The 21,769-nt window shown below is 35.4% G+C and overlaps 1 protein-coding gene across 1 annotated transcript in view; it reads right to left on the bottom strand.

The window, feature by feature from the left end:
• The window catches only part of ROBO1 (roundabout guidance receptor 1), a gene marked incomplete at its 5' end in the record, with an annotated part of 773,404 nt that overhangs the window by 61,191 nt on the left and 690,444 nt on the right, over window positions 1-21,769 (bottom strand). Inside the window, 8 exon segments of the mRNA XM_082655117.1 lie at window positions 478-599; window positions 1,578-1,809; window positions 2,513-2,634; window positions 9,523-9,689; window positions 9,776-9,944; window positions 10,097-10,178; window positions 11,684-11,889; window positions 19,268-19,439. Coding sequence (XP_082511243.1) covers window positions 478-599; window positions 1,578-1,809; window positions 2,513-2,634; window positions 9,523-9,689; window positions 9,776-9,944; window positions 10,097-10,178; window positions 11,684-11,889; window positions 19,268-19,439 — 1,272 coding nt within the window.

The following is a 21,769-nucleotide window of genomic DNA, read 5'->3' as shown; positions in this document are numbered from 1 at the left end:
ATAAAAGAATTTTCAGGCACAATAAAATAATTTTTCCAACTTAGCTCCAATGTTACAAAATTCCAAACATGTTAAAAGAAAGAAATCAAACCATATCTGATACAATTCCATGGGGCAAACTAGTTCTGCAAAATGTATTTAAGCTGTTTTTTACGGGGAAAAATAAAGAGATTCTTTTATTAGCCTTTATGTTTGTTGTTTGTGTGAAATTATATGTACCTATATGTACTGTGACCAGGTAAATTCTCTCTTTTAAATTCTTTTTTTCAAATGGCTTAAGAAAAAATTATTTCACAATTATTGAATAAACAGGAAAGTATTTTAAAAATAATTTTACATGCTGCTGTGTGGACCAGCAGATGGCGCCAAATATCCATGAACAATTTAACCAAGGTTGCTTTTTCTTCCCCCCCCCCCTTTTTTTTTTTCTGCAGGGGAGAGCGGTGTCCGTCAGTAAATTGCTATATATGTATTTACCTTATACTCTTGGACCATTCCATTCTGAGTATCTTCAGGAGGTGGCTGCCAACTGACAAGAATTGCAGTTCCATTTCCATCATGCTTTGATACAGTTACACTTTGGGGTGGGGCACTGGGTGCTATGAAATTGTTTTAAAAAGTAGATATATTATGAGCACACTAGAGAACACTGAAAGCAGGCATTTAATGTTTAAACAAAAACATATAAAATTTATATCCATATATGTATATGTTTTAAAGATGTATCTCATTCAATTTGAATAGTCCCAAACTATTTGTTTTTCCTCGATATCGCTAACCTATTGTTATTGTGAGTTTTCCATAACCAAAGTTATATAGATTATCTCCACAAAACATCCCAGGAGAATTCCTCTTTCTCCTACCCTGTAACCCTAGTCCCATGTTCTCCCTAAAAATTTTCAAAAGCATAAAGATAAATACTAACCATCCATGTTATTAACTGTATCCTATAATTTATTGTAATCAAAGTAATAAAGACATTTTAGGAAAAATTCTGGTTATTTTTAAAGAGTACACTTGTGACATGTAACCTTTAACCTTTACGTAAATACTAATTTTTAATCTCTAGTTATAGAGTGTCCAAACATACTGGTTTGTCTAGAGCTGAGGGTTTCCAGGGACATGAGGCATAAAATGCTAAGCCCAGAAGGTCCCGGGCAAACCAAAACATTACTCACCTTATTTACGGATCATCACTCAAAATAACATTTGATAAATGAATGAAAAATAATTAATGGAAAGACAAGCAAATTGAGGATAATTCCATCTTTAAATGTGAATCTTAGTTCTGAATAATTAAATATATCCAATATGTCATTAAGTAACACAATGTACACATTCGCACATTTTTAGATAGGCCACTACTAAAGCAAGTCGAGTATAATAGAATTTTGGTTTTTAGTAGTTCTAATTAAATAAATCCTATTAACAAAATACAATGCTCACTATCAAAACAGTTAATAATTAATGTCACTAATATTATGACTTAATGTCATTCATACTTTTCCATTAAGTTAATAAAAGCCTAACAAAAAAGTATTGCAATGCATAGTAACCGCACATTTCGTTATACTTGCCTTCTTCTAGGGTTTTGGCAAATTTAATTTCACTATCTGCTCCTTGAAATTCATTAAAAAAAGGACGAGCCTTAATTTCATAGTTGACTCCTTTTTTGAGATCAGGGATAACCACGCTATTTTTGGTTGGAGTCCTCACTTCAAAAACTAACCACTCCGATTCACCATGGCTGGCTCCAAACGGGCGATAAAGAATTTTGTATCCTTGAATATACTGAGACTGTTGGTCCACCTGTTAAAATGACAAATAAAAATGCAACCATTCATGTCCTTTTATTGGCTTTTTAGAAAATTATGAAAATTAAATGTGACACAATGCCAAAAAATTCTATCTGACTTCATTCCACAGTTTTCTAGTTTACATAAAGTAGAATACTAAAAACAAATCACTGTCTTTTGTAATACGTCCGCTTTTGCAGCCTTTATGTACAATATTAGATACTAATTTCTATGCTTCATGCAGAAATGTGAGGCATCATGGCACTTCCACAACAGATATCTAGAGGTAAGTCAGAGTGTCAAGGGGATGAGGAAATAAAATGTATTTTTCCACTTCCTAATTTTAAAAGACTACTTAATATTATTCAGAAATACTTTTCAGTTTAAAAAATTCATATGCTAATGATCCTATCGTTATAGTACTATGAATATATAATTTGTTTCGCCTGAGACTGGTAAAGTTCATTACTGCAGCATAATATAAAATACACACAAGATGAAATTTTTCTCTGTTTAAAGCCATTTCACAGCTACCATAATAAACAATGCTTACATTATAAAGTTATCATTGGTAGAGAGGTAAGCAACAGATATATATAATTTAACTATCTGTTGCATCTCTCTATATATACATATATTTTTTCAGGTAATGATCTTCCAAAGTCATCTGCTTATTAAAACTGAGATCAAATATTACGGCAGCAACAATGACTCACTGTCCAGTGCACTTCGACCGAAGAGGAAGAAAGGACGGTGGGGTTGTGGAGATGCAGTACGACATCTCCCAGTTCTCGCTGGACCTGCTTGTGATCCACCCCCTGACTTGTTGGGGGAACATCTGCAACAATCCAAGGAGACTGTGTCAGATCCTAGACAATGCAACTGACTTGAATGAAAGCATGGGGGAAACAATCCTTTCATTCATAGAAAAATCTCAGAAAAGAAGCAGCATTCCAACTGTGAAGGATAATTCCAACCTGTGATACAGAATAAAATAGGAACAACTTAACCTTTTTACTGGAGTCAGGAGGATAGGACATATAGAGAGAGACAACAAGCAGAGGGCATGGAGACAGCAATAAAGAGCAGGAGGCAAAGATAACAATGGCAAACAGCAGCATCTGAGGGCTCCTCCTGTCATGTAATGATCACTTTCTTGCCAAAGATGAGAAGCCTATGCAATCTCCTCTGAGTTTGTTACACAACCTTCTGTACTGATCCTAACTATGCCAGAAAGAAAAGAGCCAGGATTTGCAGCACAGCAGATGAGTAATGGAGAGAATGGACACACATAAGTGAAAAGCAAGCACAAAAAGACATCCTCACCGTATAACACGAACCCGGATAGCTTCCCAAATAAGATATATGATAAGTTAATGGTTATGATGGAGGATACAGGAACCACCAACACAACAGGATAGCACAGGATAAGATAGAATAAAACAGAATAGAACAGAACAAAACAAATCTGATGAGAAAAGAGTACTTAACATCTATTTAATTGATGGTTTGGTTTAGTTTAGTTATTGTATCACTGTCAGAAAGGTGCAATAAAGAGTTCTAAATCTCAAGAACACCAACATTTTTGGAAAGGAGACCAAGAACATAGTAAGAATTAAATTGCTACTAGTGTTCATTTATGTTGCGCTTTTTTCCCAACAAGAGGGTGTTTTGTTAAACTTACTAAGAAGTCTGTACTTGATAAAAATTGCCTGTTTCTAAAGAGATTTTCTAAGTACAGATGCTTTGCTTTGTTTACAGTAGTAAAAGGGAACACAGGATGAACAAGAGAAGAAAATTAAGATTTTTCTAATATCCATAATTCTCCTTCTCAAAGTACTGTATCTTGGCACATATATTCCGGATTACTTTCCATCGCACAAGCAACAGAAACAAGAATTTTAGTTTTATGAATGATTAAATACTTTTAAAGAACTGAGGTCGGATAGAACACAAAAACATGAATATGAAAAATGTGGTTGGGGACTTCCCTGGTGGTCCAATGGTTAAGACTCCGCGCTGCCAGTGTTCAAGGAAGGGAACTTGGCTACAGAAAGACTGAACACCTGCTCCAAGGCCACAGCATCCATGAGCAGGCAGTAAAAGCCAGGCCTTTGGACACAAATCATGCATGCTCTTTTCACTACCCCAGACCACCTTATTCATGGGATCTAAGTTTCTTGGTTAAAAATGCAAGTCAACTGGAAGTTCATACCTCTTTGCAAACTTCCAGTTGCAAAATAAATGACTCACAGGTATGAAATGCACAGGGTGGGATATGTAGTCAATAACTATGTAATGTCTTTGTATGTTGACATATGGTAACTAGACATGCTGGTGATCACTTTGAAATGTATAGAAATATCGAATGACTATGTTACGTAACAGGAACTAACACAGTGTTGTAGGTCAATTATACTTCAAAAACAAACAAGCAAACAAACAAACTCATAGAAAGAGAGAACAGATCTGAAAAAAAAAAAAAAAAAAGACTCTGAGCTTCCACTGCAGGGGGTAAGGGTTCGATCCCTGGATGGGAACTAAGATTCCCACATGCCTCATGGCGTGGCCAAACAAAAAAAAAACGAGGTCAGCTATATGGAAAAAGAATCTAAAAGAGAGTGGACATATGCATATGTGCATATAATATTCATTTTGCTGTACACCTGAAACTAACACAACAGTGTAAGTCAGCTATACTCCAATAAAAATTTTAAAAAATGAGGTTGGTAAGTATGTTTGATGAAGTCCATGGAAGGCAAGCAAATGAAAGACAAGACAGAACAAGAGTGCTATTCAGGGGCTTCCCTGGTGGTGCAGTGGTTGAAAGTCCCCCTGCCGATGCAGAGGACGTGGGTTCGTGCCCCGGTCCGGGAAGATCCCACATGCGGCGGAGCGGCTGGGCCCGTGAGCCATGGTCGCTGAGCCTGCGTGTCTGGAGCCTGTGCTCCGCAACAGGAGAGGCCCGCGTACCGCAAAAAGAAGAGTGCTATTCAAAACCCTTAGATGTAGTAACCTTCATTTATAAACGTATAAATAAGCAAAATGAGAAAACCTGAGATAGTTTTGGCTTCTCATAGTTTATCAGGCCTTTGGAATAGCTTTGGCTCATATCGGTCTTCAGGCTACCTATTTTCACAGACTAGAGTCAGAAAGCACTTGATTGTAACTTTTCCATCTCAGGCAGATTTACTTCTCTACTGGTCTCCATTGCTCCTACAACTTTAGCTACCATCTATCTCTAGGGTAAGAGTCGAGCTCTTGGAATAAGACAGAAATAAGACAGAAATAAGTTTCCCCAACTTAGCAACTCGACAGCTATGTAATATTGGGAAGATTTCTTAACCTCACTATTTTCAGTTACCTCATCTGTCAAATGGCAATATCAATGGAAGCTACTTCTGAGGAGGGGATTTTTGTGAGAACTGCATTTTTTAAGGCATATAAAGTCCTCTTCTTGAAGGTAGGGATTGGGTCAATTTTTATGAACCCAGAATACCTAGCACAGTTCCATACATATAGAATGTGTTAATAAACATTAGTTGAGTTAAAGTGAATTACTGTATGGAAAACACACACATATCAAACATACTATATTAGCTTCTAAACATGTTCTCTCACATGTAAACTTCCATCCTCAGGGAATCGTCTACCTTTTAGGAAGTGTCTTAGTAATCATTTTAAAAGGTAACTACTATAATTTGCATGGCAATCTCTAATTTCTCTGGTTGAGATAACATGCCAGCTAATCCCTTCATGAAATCTAGGAAAAATCCCTAGTGTAACCATTTTGGCAATAGAATATTATTTTAGAAAATTCCTCATCGGAAAGAAAAATGGAAAGTAATGTCTAATAATGTAATATTGAGACATGTATTAATTGGTCCCTTTATTGTTCTTGCTTTCCTTCTCCTCCTGAAAGAAAGGTATTATAATGTGAAAGGTCTTCCCAACATTCAGAATTAAACTTGGAGGAAATCTCAGATATGATTCTACTCCCATTATTTCCCCAGTATTGGAGCTCCCTATACATAATCTCTGGGGGGGGGCATTATCCAGGCCCCCCTTCATTATTTACAATAACTGGTCTCTTATTATCTATAGTATACACATATTCTGTACATTCTATGTCTGTGTGCATATTCTTTAAAAGATAGGGCTCAAGAATGCCGTGTGGACAGAACATGGATAAAGAATAGTACTAACAGTGGCAACAACTACCCTCATCTCAGCAATGTCTACCCCCCAGCCCACTCCCACTTGCTAGGTGCTCATGTCATCTTCCTTGCATTATCAAATCTTGTGTTTGGGAAAGCACATTTTGATTACACTGGGACAGGGCTCCAACTCCAACTGCGACCTAGGTCTACCTGACTCCTGAACAGGAAACCATGCCCTGGATCTGTGCAAGTTTAAGACCAAGCTCATTCATAGAAATGCCCACTTGGGGAAGACTATTTTTGCAGCCATGCTGCAGAAGTAATTAAAGAAATTATGCCTGCTCCCTCGTGAATCAACTTCCAAAAAGTCTTTCCTGAATTCCCTCTACCCCTGGCTCTTCTCCTAACTGCTTACACGTCCTGTACCCTTCAACTGGATTTTCCCAGGTTCTTCCCCAGGCTCCTGCTATGGCCTGACTCAGCTCGGCTTCGGTGTGTCTCAAAAGCAGTCTAAGTACTAGACGATGAAATCTGCCTCAATGTTAACTTCCACTCATTGGCTTGTTTTGGTGCCTGGAGTTAGAATAAGCATATCTTACTCTTAAAGTATTAAGGAAGAAAAAGTCAAGCCCAGTCTAACGTTGTTATTTTGGGGGTTAAATGTGCCAAGTCTTTGGATTTCTTTTCCAATGATGTGGTTTTCAGCCTTTAGTGCAGCCTCACCAACCATCCTCACTGTCTTCCTCTTAAAAGTCTACCTGAAAATGCAGTGCTCAAAATAGGACACATTACTCCCTTCGTGATCTGACCAGTTCAGATTTTGATCTGCGTATGATTCTGCTAAGACTAGATTTGTTTCTTCGACAACTACTCACTCCGTTGGCTCAGACAGGTGTGCTAATTGACTTCCAACACTGAAGTCATCCTGACGCACCTGACACACACTCATGTACTCTCTTTTTAAGCCGAGTAGCCTCAGCCTATTCTACAGCTAATTTTTTTTTTTTTTTAAAGAAGATGTTGGGGGTAGGAGTTTATTAATTAATTATTTTATTTTTGCTGTGTTGGGTCTTCGTTTCTGTGCGAGGGCTTTCTCTAGTTGTGGCAAGTGGGGGCCACTCTTCATCGCGGTGCGCGGGCCTCTCACTGTTGTGGCCTCTCTCGTTGCGGAGCACAGGCTCCAGATGCGCAGGCTCAGTAGTTGTGGCTCACAGGCCTAGTTGCTCCACGGCATGTGGGATCCTCCCAGACCAGGGCTCGAACCCGTATACCCTGCATTGGCAGGCAGATTCTCAACCGCTGCGCCACCAGGGAAGCCCCTACAGCTAATTTTTTAAACCTAAGTTCAAGTACCAGACTTATACATTTGCTCCATTAATTTTAATCTTGTTAGTGCTGGCCCATCATTCCAGACTGTCGAGATACATTTAATTCTGGTTTTCTCACTCAGCACACTAGCTGTGTTTCTCAAATTTTATGAACTTCCTCTGTTTTTATTCCAGACAGTGAAAGAAATACAAGTCCAATGACAGTCTTATGGCATATAATATAAAAGAAATATGAGCCCTGTATATTCATAAATTGGCTAATTTAATCCTTGTCCAATCTTGTGGAGTAGGGATTTTTTAGCCCCATTATATAGATGAGGGAGCCGATGCTCAGGGAACATACTAACTTGCTAGTAGGTTGAAGAGCTGAGATGAAAAATTCTTTGATTTCACAATTGTATGACTGTTTCACTATGTTTCCAGTTTTCCAGTTGACATGGGTTTGTTTCCTTTAAGTTGTTCTACTAGCTATCATGTATAAAGGTAAGTTGATTAAATTTTTTAAAAAACTTAAATTAACTCACTGATAAGATGTTGACTACCTCCTCGCTTAAGAGTTGAGGATATATTTTACAAAATCATTCATATGAGTATGTGACAGAACTGCAGTTAATGAAAAACTTTTCCTAAGGTCTACTGGGTAGAGGCCACTGTACTGGGGACAAAAGTTTAAGTTCACTTTACAGCTGTCATAGTTTCTGCATTCTTTACAAATGCGTATCTAATATTGAAAACCTCAAACTGCCTTAAGGCAGGCTCCAAGAATATTAAAGCTACTGGTGAAGTGACTCATAATAGCAAATATATGCATTTGGGTGTGTTGATTTCACACAGCAAGAAACAGACATGGGCATGTTCTACAACTCAGTTTGCTCTCTCAGTGAATTCTGAAACAAAAAGTCCTTCCCAAAAGATTGCTTATATACTCACTGGAGAAGACAAAACATGCAACATGGCTGGCAGACCCTCTCCCAAACCAGGAAAAAGTAATTTAAATCTTTCAATACTTTTGTGTGCAATTTGTTTCTGTCACTGTAACTAAGTTTCCATTTTTCCTTTGGAAATATATGAATTAAGATAGAGACATTATGATTCCTCTGTATGTTAAGAAAAGAATTTTATATTTCTAATTCCTACCATCTAGAATTACCTTTCTTTATTAATCTTATATTAATAAAGTATATTTTAATTGTGATGACAATATGTTTAAAAAAAGGTAAAGGTTGATTCAAATTCATCTTTTTTTAATATATAAATTTTACTACTATTAAAACATTAAAATAACAGGAGGAGCAAGAGGGTGGGTAGGAGATAATAATCTGTTGAAAGCTAAAAATAATTCCTGGCCTTCCCTGGTGGCGCAGTGGTTGAGAGTCCACCTGCCGATGCAGGGGACACAGGTTCGTGCCCCAGTCCGGGAAGATCTCACATGCCGTGGAGCGGCTGGGCCCGTGAGCCATGGCCGCTGAGCCTGCGTGTCCGGAGCCTGTGCTCCGCAACGGGAGAGGCCACGACAGTGAGAGGCCCGTGTACCACACACACACACACACACACACACAAATAATAATAATAATAATAATTCCTATTCATGAAAGACAATAAAAAGCAGTGTATCCAGAATGTGGTCCAAGTGAAAAAATTTCCAATTTCAAATCTTTTTAGAAGCAGCTTCAACACGTTCATTTTTCCTTTTATCTGTTTCTTTAACCCAGCTTTGACGAAAATATACATGATTTCCATTTAAAAGTTTAATATATCATGGTTCACATGATTGGCAATGAAAGATAGGAGAAACAACATACAGACCTAAATTATTTTTGCAATGGTTGCAATGTTCAAAACTCATCCAGGAGGTCATGAGTATTAATCTCAACATACATAAAATTTACTCAATTTTAAAAACAATTACGTGATTAAAATTTTACACCCACATATAGTCATATTTAAAAATCAAAAAATTGAAAATAATACAAAAATATTCACATAATATTTTTGCTCATTGGATTTGTGATTTATAAAATGAGAAACAATTTCTCTGTTATTCATCTTGTCTTGGAGTGCTTAGTCCAGAAAATAAGAAAGTATGCAGACACTGTGTATTAAAAATTAATTGAGCAACTTGGATAATAGATCTATGTTAAATATACAATCCTAGCATGTAGTACAAATGAGTTACTTGTAAAATTATAACATCTAAAGATAAGTAGATGTCTCAAGGCTGAGTAAATCAATATTTACCTTGTGTTTTCACTGGGTCTGATATCTGGCTTGGATCACTAATTCCATATGCATTTGCTGCCCTCACAAGGAAAAGGTAAATTGCATTAGGTTTGAGTCCTTTAATGGCAAATGTTTCTGTTTTCACATTCTCTGCTACGGTCTGCCAGCTGCTGCCAGATGCATGGCTAAGGATAGATACACAAGTTAGAACATGCATATTTAATGGTAAATCAAAAGAGAGAACAACTAGGAAACATCGTCTTCACTCTACCTGAAGGCTTCTATAATATAAGATGTTGGAGTAGCACCTGAATTCAAATTTGGTTGCCATGACAACGTTACTGTATTTCGGCTGACATCTGTAACTTCAGGTTTTGAGGGGGCACTAGGGATTAAATTTGGGTCGGTGGGTCTTGGAGGCTGAACTGGAACTCCAAATTCTAACAAAGAAGAAAAAGATGTTTACGCAGATAAGCACATAAATGTAGATATCATACCCATCCACCTACTCAAACATCAAGACATGCTCTTCATCTTTTTACCAGTGAGTAAACAAAAGCTTTATTTTAAGGTAAAATACTATTGAATTTACCTTGGACTTCAATGTAAGCACTCCATGTTGCTTCACCGCTGGGGGTTGATGCAATGCAGGTGTACCGACCAGTGTCACCCAGCTGAGAAGACAGATGCAAAATAAATATTTGGAACAATCAAGAGCTCACTGGGCTGAAAAAGCAATTATAGTTTTGTATATGGTCCATGAATATGGATAACTTGCATTAAAAAGCACTAACCAGAAACTGCCTCTTAATTTGTTTTTATTGAATGTGAAGTAAAATATTGCATGAAGACAGAAGACAAAAATGTTATTCTAACTGTATAATAAAAATATAATATTTAAGTGCATTAACATCACCATTTTCTGTGTCGCACAGTAAACAATGAGCTATATAACTTTAATTTCAAAGGGTTAATCTTTATTACTAATTTATAGCTTTATATTTAATAAGTCACGTAATAGGGCTAATAAAATTTAGCCAGTGACTATTCTTGCTATTTCATATGTTATGTGAGTTACACCCATATGGATATCAGAGATAAACAAATATTTATAGAAAATGGATAGACACAAAATGATTTCTTCTTAAAGCATTCACTCTTTTTTCTCATTTTATTTTTTTAACCTGTAACTTAAGGCAGTTTCGTAAGTATAAAGTCAAACTCCAGCTGGAATGATGCTCTCTCTTCCTTTGAAAGACTGACTGCCAGAAAACAAACACAGGTCACATGTTCAATGTTAAAATCATCAGTACCATAATGAACCCATATACCTCTGCCTAAGGTAATAATTCTATCATCAAATAATGTTAGATAAAACAAAAACGCTGTCATCTTGCTCTGGCAATTGTAATAACAAAGTCACAATCATTGTCACATAAAAGTACAACATATTAACTTTCGTGGCACATAAAATGAACTGCTATGTTGATCCAAAACTCCAAAGAAGCCGCCCACAATAGGCAATAAAGCAATCGAAATTTATGTTTATTGCTGTCAAGGCTATTCTTTCATATGCCTCATGAGCTTGTCTGATCTTGATCTAAAATGAAAACAAAAATCAAAGCAAAAGAACACAGTCCTGAAAGAACAGGTATGGGATGTGATGCCCTGGGAAGGTAAATCCCTAAATTGTTCCCACAAACCTGTGGGCTTTCATCATTTAATATTCTGATTTGAAATGTACATTCAATGTGTACATTGCTTTATTGTTTGCATGCAGAGTATTCTGTAATTGCAAAATTCTGAACCAAATATTCACAATAAAAGAACTCTTCAAGTACACGGCACATAATATGATACTGGAAGATATCTTTGAAAAATGCTATATGGAATGAATGCATCACATCACCACTTGGAAGGTATTTTTATCTCCCATAAATCCTCATCCTTTTCTCCTCCATATAAAACCTTAAACTACTTGCCATGGGTTAAATTATGAGTCAAATCATCTTTAATATACACAGTGAAATGTCTGAAAGAATAACGCATCAAATTAAAAATATATTAATACTGTTATTAACATTTCATTGATTCTAAAATTTGAGACTTCAACACTAGTTGCTGGAGGCAAAACCAAAGTGGAACAAAATGGGAAACCCAGGGTGTCATTTCAAGTTACCTTAGCATATCGGATCTGTAGTACTCCGGTCTCCAGCTGTTTGATTCGAGAATCTTGGGTTGAAACAAGGACTCCATCCTTTCTCCACAGAATTGTGGGCACTGGACTGCCTGTGGCCACACAGCTGAGCACTAAAGTACCATCCACTGCTACAGTCTGATTCACAGGACCCTGTCGAATGACTGGGGGAGGTCGGTCTGCGATCACTGCCAGAACAAACAACAGGAAATAGATTTCTGCAACTGGAAGCAATTTTCTAATCATCCGAACAACAGCAGTTGCTCTAGGCTTTGAAACAAACTAATTAAACAAGTAATTAAAGTAGGAGACATGCATTATTCAGAATGCATTTCTATGATGCACTGATTCAGAATATTAAAATGTACTCCTTTCAAATGACCAACCACTGACTAGGCTTGCTGCATTGTCAAGGGACCTACTTAACTTAAGAGTTCAGAGACTAAATAAGGATTGTGGATGGTGAAGGAAATGTATAGTGGAGAGAAATGGAATACTGTGCTTTTTAAACTTTAAAATACGTAAAACACAAAACAACAAAAAACCCATCTACCCCAAGGAATCGTATAAGACAGATTTTCATAAATGACCCCAAACCAACTTGATAATCTTTCTGAGTCCAACAGAAAGAATGATGGTATCATACCAGCATGCTTGACAATTTTAGATTCAAAAATGTGCTTTGGACTTTGATAACTGATCAATCAATATGACTGAGCTCTTTTTATCTTGGAATTTTTTCTATTAAAAGAGTACATAGTGAATTCAGAGAAACTGGAAAACTGTCTAAAAATATTCTTGGTAAGCTAATCCAAAAATATAATTGAAGTGGATATCCTAACCCAGGATATAACACACTTCCATATCAGAATTATAGGAATGGGAAGGCACTTTCGCTAAATCTATCACCTTAACAGTTTTAATGTCCCATGGAAGGAAACAATGGAAGGCATTTTTATAACATATAAATAAAATTACTCTTATTATATGAAAAAATCTAAAACCTAAAAACTCTATCTGAGATAATAAAGTCATAATTCTAGGAAAAAATCCAAAACAACTGTAGTGGAACTAGTATAAATCCTGCATTAGAGAGATGTTCTGATCTCCTGACATAGGCAATTTAGGTGAAATTCCATAGATAGTTTTTTAAATGAATAAACATTAAAAATAAAGTTCATTTTTCATTATTAAACTTTAAAATTCTGAATATTAGTTTAAAATATTTTAAGTCACAAATATTCAAAACACAACTCTAAGAAATTGCCTGATTAAACAAAACTGGTTGCCAGAGTGACTAAATTTTGGATGCAACCATTTGCAAAGCTGGATGTGTCATGTTCAAAGTTTTATGCGCCAAAGATTTCTCACAAGCTGGAGTCACACTTCAATTTGTTCCTCATTTATCATGCAATAATTATTAGTTTTGGGCATTCAATCTAAGAAAAACAAGAAAGCAAGAAAGTGAAATCAGCAACTGTGCAGTTTCACTCCACCCTTCCAATTCTCTTCCATCTTTGGTTGCTGGTGTGAAATCTGTTAATACCGTGGAGGTATATTAGAAGGCTGGAGTTTGAAACTTGGCAGGAGTGTTTCAGATACTCCATGGATGAAACATGTAAGCCAATAATTCCTTTGCTTAGAATCGTTTAATCTTTTCTACATTATCTGTTGATTTTGGCTCAAATCAAATTAGAGGCCCCTCCTGGTAAGTATGAAAAAATAATGATAAGTGTTTTAGTGCACTGGGGTTTTTACAAGACTCTACCACCTGTGTTCCCTTGATTATAAGAATGAACGAATATTTATTTCCAGATATTAACTGAATTAGTAACAGAGTGTTTCTTTATAACTGATTATAATAAAATCCAGTAACAGAGTGGTTTACATTTCGTAGTCTTGTTATATTTAGAAACAATCCAATATCCGGGGATTTATTCAACTTTCTATACCTTTACAGTTCTTTGATATTTGCATCATATTTAGCGTCATCCTCACTTCCTTATCCTATCCTAACCCAGTTTAATGATGTTGTTTCTCTGTTATTGATTTCTTCCCGGTTTACACTGGGTACTTTACAAAAATAAAGCAAGAAAAGAGAAGCAGGGTTGATTATCAGGCTACACCATCTGTCATGTGTCTTTAGGCAAGTTCCTTAAATTATCTAAGTCTCGGTTTTTTACCTGTAACATGAGGATAATAATACTTGCTCTAACCAGCTCAGGGGATTGCTATGAAGATATAAATGGAATAACAAATATTCCATGTACTTTGCTAATTGCAAAAAGCTAGACAATTATATGAATTGTGATATCACGATCCTTTTCTATAAAATAGTAATATGTAAATCAGAGGTAAAAAAGTTCACTAAAGCAATTTTATGTTTTTAGGTAAAGACAATGAAACATTTTGGTGTTGTCACAGATTAGAATAAAATACTGATGAAATGTTCAAAGTTACACAAATTAAGATGTGTAGTACATTTAGCAGTCAACACTAAGTTTAGGATTTATGAGAAAAACTTCAAATAGAGTCTAATATCTCACATTTGGATTATTAAAATGAATTATCAGGTAATAAAATAGGATGTGTAAGACACAGAAATATGATTTAAAGAAAGTAAGTGCATGGACTTTGTAATCAGAAGGACATAGCACTGTAAAAAGAAAATGTTCCGTATTTGTGCTCTCCAGTACAGAAGCCAAGAGCTTCAAATGCTACTGAGCACCTGAGTGTGGCTGGTGTGATTGAGGAACTGGATGTGTAGCTTTATTTAATTTTAAGTAATTTTGATTCAAATTTAAATAGCCTCATGTGGCAAGTGCCTACCATACTGGACAGTGCAAACTTTTGTTTTTGTTTTTCTGTTTTATTTTTAACATCTTTCTTGGAGTATAATTGCTTCACAATGGTGTTAGTTTCTGCTGAATAACAAAGTGAATCAGCTATATGTATACATATATCCCTATATCTCCTCCCTCCTGCGTCTCCCTCCCACCCTCCCTATCCCACCCCTCTAGGTGGACACAAAGCACCGAGCTGACGTCCCTGTGCCATGCGGCTGCTTCCCACCAGCTATCCATTTTACATTTGGTAGTGTCAAACTTTTGTTTAAAATCTCAGTTCTGCTAGTTAGTATCTGAAGGATCTGGGTATATCTTTTCACCATTCTCTGCCTCAGTTTCCTCATCTGTAAAATAAGAAGTCAGATTTGAAATTATTGAACTGTTTAAAGTTCTTAGCATAATGCCTGGCACAAAGGAGGCATTGAATAACTTTACAAAAGCCAGGACATGGAAACAACCTAGGTGTCCAACGACAGATGAATGGATAAAGAAGATGTGGTACATATATACAATAGAATATTACTCAGCCATAAAAAGGAACAAAATTGGGTCATTTGTAGATATGTGGATGGACCTACAGTCTGTCATACAGAGTGAAGTAAGCTAGAAAGAGAAAAACAGATATCATATATCAACGCATATATGTGGGATCTAGAAGAATGGTACAGATGAACCTATTTGCAGGGCAGGAATAGAGACGTAGATGTAGAGAACGGACATGTGGACACAGCGGAGGAAGGGGAGGGTGGGACAAATTGGGAGGTTAGGATTGACATGTATACACTACCATGCTTAAAACAGATAGCTAGTGGGAACATGCTGTAAAGCACAGGACGCTCAGCTTGGTGCTCTGTGACAACCTAGATGGGAGGGATGGGAGGGGTGGGAGGGAGGTCCAAGAGGGAGCGGGTATAGGTATACATATAGCTGATTCACTGCATTGTACAGCAGAAACTAACACAACATTGTAAAGCAATTATACTCCAATAAAAAAATTTCTTATTATAAATATCAGTATAGTGGTGATGGTGGTGGTAGTGGTACAGATATGAGGAGTGTAACAGATGATGTAACCCTATTAGAGCAGGGTTTATAAAAGTTTACCTAGTTTTCCACATGTTCAATGAAAGATTTAAAGACCCTAAGAAATGAGAGTATTTCATCAGAAGTCATATTTTTTGTCACCTCAAGAATAATAATCATAAAATCTATGTTAATACATATAAAAATATTCATAAAATAATTTTAGGTGAAAAAGAATACAGAATAACACACACACTGACTGGTTTAAATATGTAAAATTCACATCTAAAAACCAGCAAACATCAGAGTCATATATCACAATTGCCATCAGTTTGTAAACATATCTCAACACCCATGAGTTAGGCTGTAAACTGTTACCTCATTTCAGCAATTAGGGAGCTGAAACATTGAAAGTTCACGTGACTCGTCCAAATCAAAGAGTTAGTCATTGGCAAATAGCTAGTAATTAGAAAGTTAATGCTTTTTCCACTGTATATCAATCACTTTTGAGAGATTAATGCAAGTGATTTTAGATTTTATACGTCATTTAATCATCACTAACTACTTCTTACGTTCTAGTAATTAAGAGAAGAAACATTTTCAATTAAATAGGTTATATGAATTTCTATGTTCCTGTGTCAAACAGGATTTGGGGTAGGCCTCAGCTACAGAAAAACAACATTTCAAAGACAGCTGCTACTCTACCATATTCTGTGTCTCATGTTTTATTCTGCCTTTGCCTTTGTTCTGTTTGCAAATAGTAAAGAAAGAAAGTCAAGAAACTAAAGTCAAATAGTTTCCAGAAAATACTCTGCCTATTACCTCTCTTCGACTTGATTTGGTAATAAGTAAATACTGATATTATCAGCACTCACAGTAAGTACAGTTTACCTATGAAGAATGAGTCCATAGTTGTAAGTTGTTTGTACAATATTGATGGACTCCAAAATAAAGAAAACAAAACTAAAAATACAGTACCAAACACAAAATCACCTTAAATCTCCCCAGAGACTGTAAGATGAAACTTTTAGAAGTGAATTGGCTATCAGGGATGAACCCCAAATCCACAAATTTAGGAGTTTTGTTTCCATTTTAGTTTAGCAAAAGTTGACATGCTTGATCTATGCTCACAAATATAACCATTCACCATAAGGCCATGTCAAAAGGCACCTAGAAAGTTTTGCTTTCAATTATGAGAATAATAAGAGATATTTGAAAATATTTTATTATAGTTTTCTTTGGCCTTTTTTAATGTATATCCTTACATACAAGTTGCTTTATAAAGTTGCAATCATAAACATATGTGCAAATCTATGTTCTACTTTTCCTATATATTGATTATATTAATCATTATATTCATTACATGGTCTTCACAATCATCACTTAATAGCTCTAATGTATGTAAGAAACTGTAAAAACATTTTAGGTCATTCTAACGTATTAGGGCAGTAGATATATAATATATATCATAGATAGTGTTAAGAGTGTAGACTTTTGAGTGAGAAAATCTTAATTTTTAATTCTGACTTAACCAACAGCTAGCTCTTCATTCCTTCCTTCTTTGTTTCATTCACTTATTCAAAAAATATCCATTGAGAGTCTACCATGTGTCAGACCTTGGTGGATACTGGGTATATATTTAACTTGATTGGACAGATAAATTCCCTAAATTGGAAGACTCAGATTGTTAAGATGTTAATTCTCCTTAAATTGTTCAATAATTTAAGTGGAAACAAAATTAAAATTCTGATTTTTTTGTTTGTTTAGGATGTTAAAATGTGTGTGTGTGTGTGTGTGTGTGTGTGTGTGTGTGTGTATGGAAATTGAAAAGTTGATTTTAAAATTTATAAAAAAAATGTAGAGGACCTCTAACAGCCAACCCAAAACAAGAAAAACAAAGTTGGAGACTTACACTAACAGTGTGTAAGACTTACTACAAAGCTATAATAATTAAGACCATACATACTTGCATAAATAGATGAATGGAATATAACAGAGAGAACAGAAGTAGGCCACTACATGTATGCTCATTTGAATTATGATTAAGATGCCACTGCAATTCAGTGGGGAAAGGGCTGTCTTTTCAATAAGTGATGCTGAAACAATTAGTATCCATATAAGGGAAGAAAAGGAATTTTGACCCTTATTTTACACTATACACAAAAATTAGTTCAAGACAGATTAAAAACTTAAATCTCAAAAGTACAGACAATAAAGATTCCAGAAAAAACACAGGAGAATATCCTCACAGTTTCAAGGTAGATTAGGGAACTAAAAGCACCACGTATAAAAAAAAAAAATAATACATTGGTCCTCATTAAAATTAGTTACTTAAGCCTTAAAATCATCATTAAGAGGGCTTCCCTGGTGGTGCAGTGGTTGAGAGTCCGCCTGCTGATGCAGGGGACACGGGTTCATGCCCCGGTCCGGGAAGATCCCACATGCCGCGGAGCGGCTAGGCCCGTGAGCCGTGGCCGCTGAGCCTGCGCGTCCGGAGCCTGTGCTCCGCAACGGGAGAGGCCACAACAGTGAGAGGCCCACGTACCACAAACAAACAAACAAACAAACAAAATCATTAATAGAATGACTGGGAAGAAATATTTATAATACATATATCGGACAAAGATTTGTATCTGGAATACATGGGAAAATGAAAAAAAAAACGAGAGAGAAAAATGAGTATATGCATCCACCAAAAGGCAAACAAGATAACTGAGTGCACACGCCCACCCATAGATTTATACAGAAATATTTAGCTTTATTAATAAAAGCCCTAAACTGAAAACAACCCATCAATAAAGGGTCCAAAAATAAATTGTGAGCTATTTATACAATGGAATACTATACAGCAACAAAAAGAATGTATATATGTTTATTTTATGTATATATACATATGTGTATACAGGTACTGTGCATTTTTTGAAAGTTCATTTTAAGCCACTTTGCTTTTATGAAAGACCTACATTAGTACATGTGCCCACTAATCAAAATAAATCTGAACTGGATTTTCATTTTTATGAAAAGAGGAAATTGCTTCTTCACTTGATGCCATTTCTTTGGCTTACAAAAGGTTTCATAGGAATGCTCTACTTTTGGAGAGCAGGGAAACCCGTTATATACACATATGTATATATATTTAATATATTTACATGCTTACTTATAGTTTCTTTTCTTCTTACTACTCTCCATCTTATGGTTTGGAGATTTTCTCCATTACTGCATTTTTATAATATATTTGGTATTAATTAATCATGCTTAGAAGAGTTGATAAATAGAACAAAACCACATTACTAAGAAAAACTTACTCATCATGAATTGTGAGTTGGATTTGTCAACAATTCATCTTATCTCCTTAGTAGGGAGGAAAGAAAAAGGATGATATTTTACACTAAGAGATTTTAAAATAACTTCGCATTTTCCAAAACATGGACACAGTCCTACGTACAATTACTCAGTGTAAACTTTCCTTGTATAATTGCTAGGCTTTTATGAATGTAATTTGATGCTAGAAGTTTATAGTATAGCCAAGTTAAAATAAGAATGATTTTACATTTAATCACTGTATCTTCATCCTTTTCACATTACACCAAAATTGCTGGAAGAAAGGATACAAAGTTGAAAATAAATGCATTTACTGGCACTCTCTTTAGACCCTAAGCCAAACTTGGACATTTTGAAATAAAATGCTCTACTTTACCATCGGTAACTTCCAAATATGCTTTTGTGATGATACTTCCGGCAACATTTAAAGTCTGGCAGATATAATAACCAACATCAGATCGCTGGACATTAGTAATAGTGAGGTCACCAGTCTGGGAGACTGAAAAACGGCTGGATGACTGTGGTGGTTGATATGAGAAAAGCAGATTCTAGAACCCAGAATTTGGGAGGAAAGAACAACAATAGGTTAGTTGCTAGTTTCCAACATGTTGGCATACATACATACATATAGTTACAAATAGATGTATAAACATTTACACACACACAAACACACATACTTGTGTATGCAAATAAGCTAAATATCCTCTAACACATACCCAGATATAGATGTGCACACACATAAACATATAAATGCACAAGGTTTAATGATCTAGCCTTAAATAGGGTTATTTGAAAATTTAAATGAATTCTAAATATGGATATATGCCTTTATAATTTCAGTTTCAAACAATACTAGATATAAAAGGATGTTAGATACCATTAGAATTAAAAGTTTTACATATTTAACCAAAACAAAGTCAAAAGCTTTGTTTCACATAGATGTGCCTATTAGGATTCTAAACTCTAAATCTTTTCATGTATAAAAACAACATTAAAATTTAAACACATTCTGACAAATTAAGTTTAAGAATATCATTTAGGCACCATTATAACTATGCCTGTTACCTGTCCATTATAAAAGTTCACTAATCTATCAAATTGTTAACAGTTTCTTGTTTTTCTGGTTAAATGGTGGGCACATCTATTATAAATTTTTAATCAAATACTGAATTTAAGAATTCATAATGGAGTTTTATTTTTGCAGAAAGTTATCTTAAAAACAAACTCAAGACAAAATGTGGTGTTATTCTGTGGTACAAATTTCTCTCTATGAATCAAAATATCATGTTCATTGGAGAGAGTGTATATTTCATGTAAAAAACATATCATGTCATTGTTTTTCATGAAATAAAGAATATCAACATTTCTTCTAATCAAATAAATTTGCTACTTTTTAAAAGTTTAGGTGCCTTTTAACATTTGTCATTTACAAAGGCTTAACTACTATTGCATGGAAATGTGTCCAATGACAAAATTTTAGGTAACAGTGAGTTATATCATTTAATCAAACCAAACCAAATCAAAATTATTTCAAAGTTTGAAACAGATTTTAGGTGACAATGAATAATTTATTTAAATAACTAAATGAATCATTTAAATATTACTCTACTAAGAAGAACTGCTAGTGGATTTACTATTATCGCTACTTGATATTCTTATATAATACACTTTCAATTTTTCCTGTTCTACTAAAATATTTTGTTTTTTTCTTGTCTTTAATTTGCTGTCAGCAAATTTAGTCCTTTGAGGGCAAATGAAACGTATTAGAACCAACTGAGGTATTAGAACTTACATGACAGCCTCTGTACAATAGTCAAGTTGATATTTGCCTACCAAAGTGAAACTTATATTGAACTTGATGGCATTGCATACAAATGATTAGTGAGTGCAGTCAGTACACTGTGTGTTATTTGTATGAACATAGTAGAAGCAAGATCATAAAGCAACACACCCAAGGTTGATTTAAGCAAAAACTAAAAGGTTAGGAATAACTGTATCAAAAATGAATGAGAATAATTTTTTACAAGTATCAGAAAACAAGTAAAGGGAAATGTGTCCATTTACTGAAGAACTGAAGTCACTAAGAGATAAGAAAAAATTTGTGTTTTGGCCATCATCAAAAAATCTACAAACAATAAATGCTGGAGAGGGTGTGGAGAAAAGGGAACCCTCTTGCACTGCTGGTGGGAATGTAAATTGATACAGCCACTATGGAGAACAGTATGGAGTTTCCTTAAAAAACTAAAAATAGAACTACCATATGACCCAGCAATCCCACTACTGGGCATATACCCTGAGAAAACCATAATTCAAAAAGAGTCATGTGTCACAATATTCACTGCAGCACTTTTTACAATAGCCAGGTCATGGAAGCAACCTAAGTGTCCATCAACAGATGAATGGATAAAGATGTGGCACGTATATACAATGGAATATTACTCAGCCATAAAAAGAAAAGAAATTGAGTTATTTGTAGTGAGGTGGATGGACCTAGAGACTGTCATACAGAGTGAAGTAAGTCAAAAAGAGAAAAATAAATACCGTATGCTAACACATATATATGGAATCTAAAAAAGAAAAAAATGGTTCTGAAGAACCTAGGGGCAGGACAGGAATAAGGATGCAGACGTGGAGAATGGACTTGAGGACACAGGGAGGGGGAAGCATAAGCTGGGATGAAGTGAGAGAGTGGCATGAACATATATACACTACCAAATGCAAAATAGATAGCTAGTGGGAAGCAGCCGCATAGCACAGGGAGATCAGCTCGGTGCTTTGTGTCCACCTTAGAGGGGTGGGATAGGGAGGGTGGGAGGGAGACGCAAGAGGGAGGAGATATGGGGATATATGTATACATATAGCTGATTCACTTTGTCAT

Source organism: Grampus griseus (assembly GCF_964374135.1).
Source record: "Grampus griseus genome assembly, chromosome: 5".
Classification (NCBI taxonomy): domain Eukaryota; kingdom Metazoa; phylum Chordata; class Mammalia; order Artiodactyla; family Delphinidae; genus Grampus; species Grampus griseus.
This window is presented reverse-complemented; position numbering and strand designations above follow the sequence as displayed.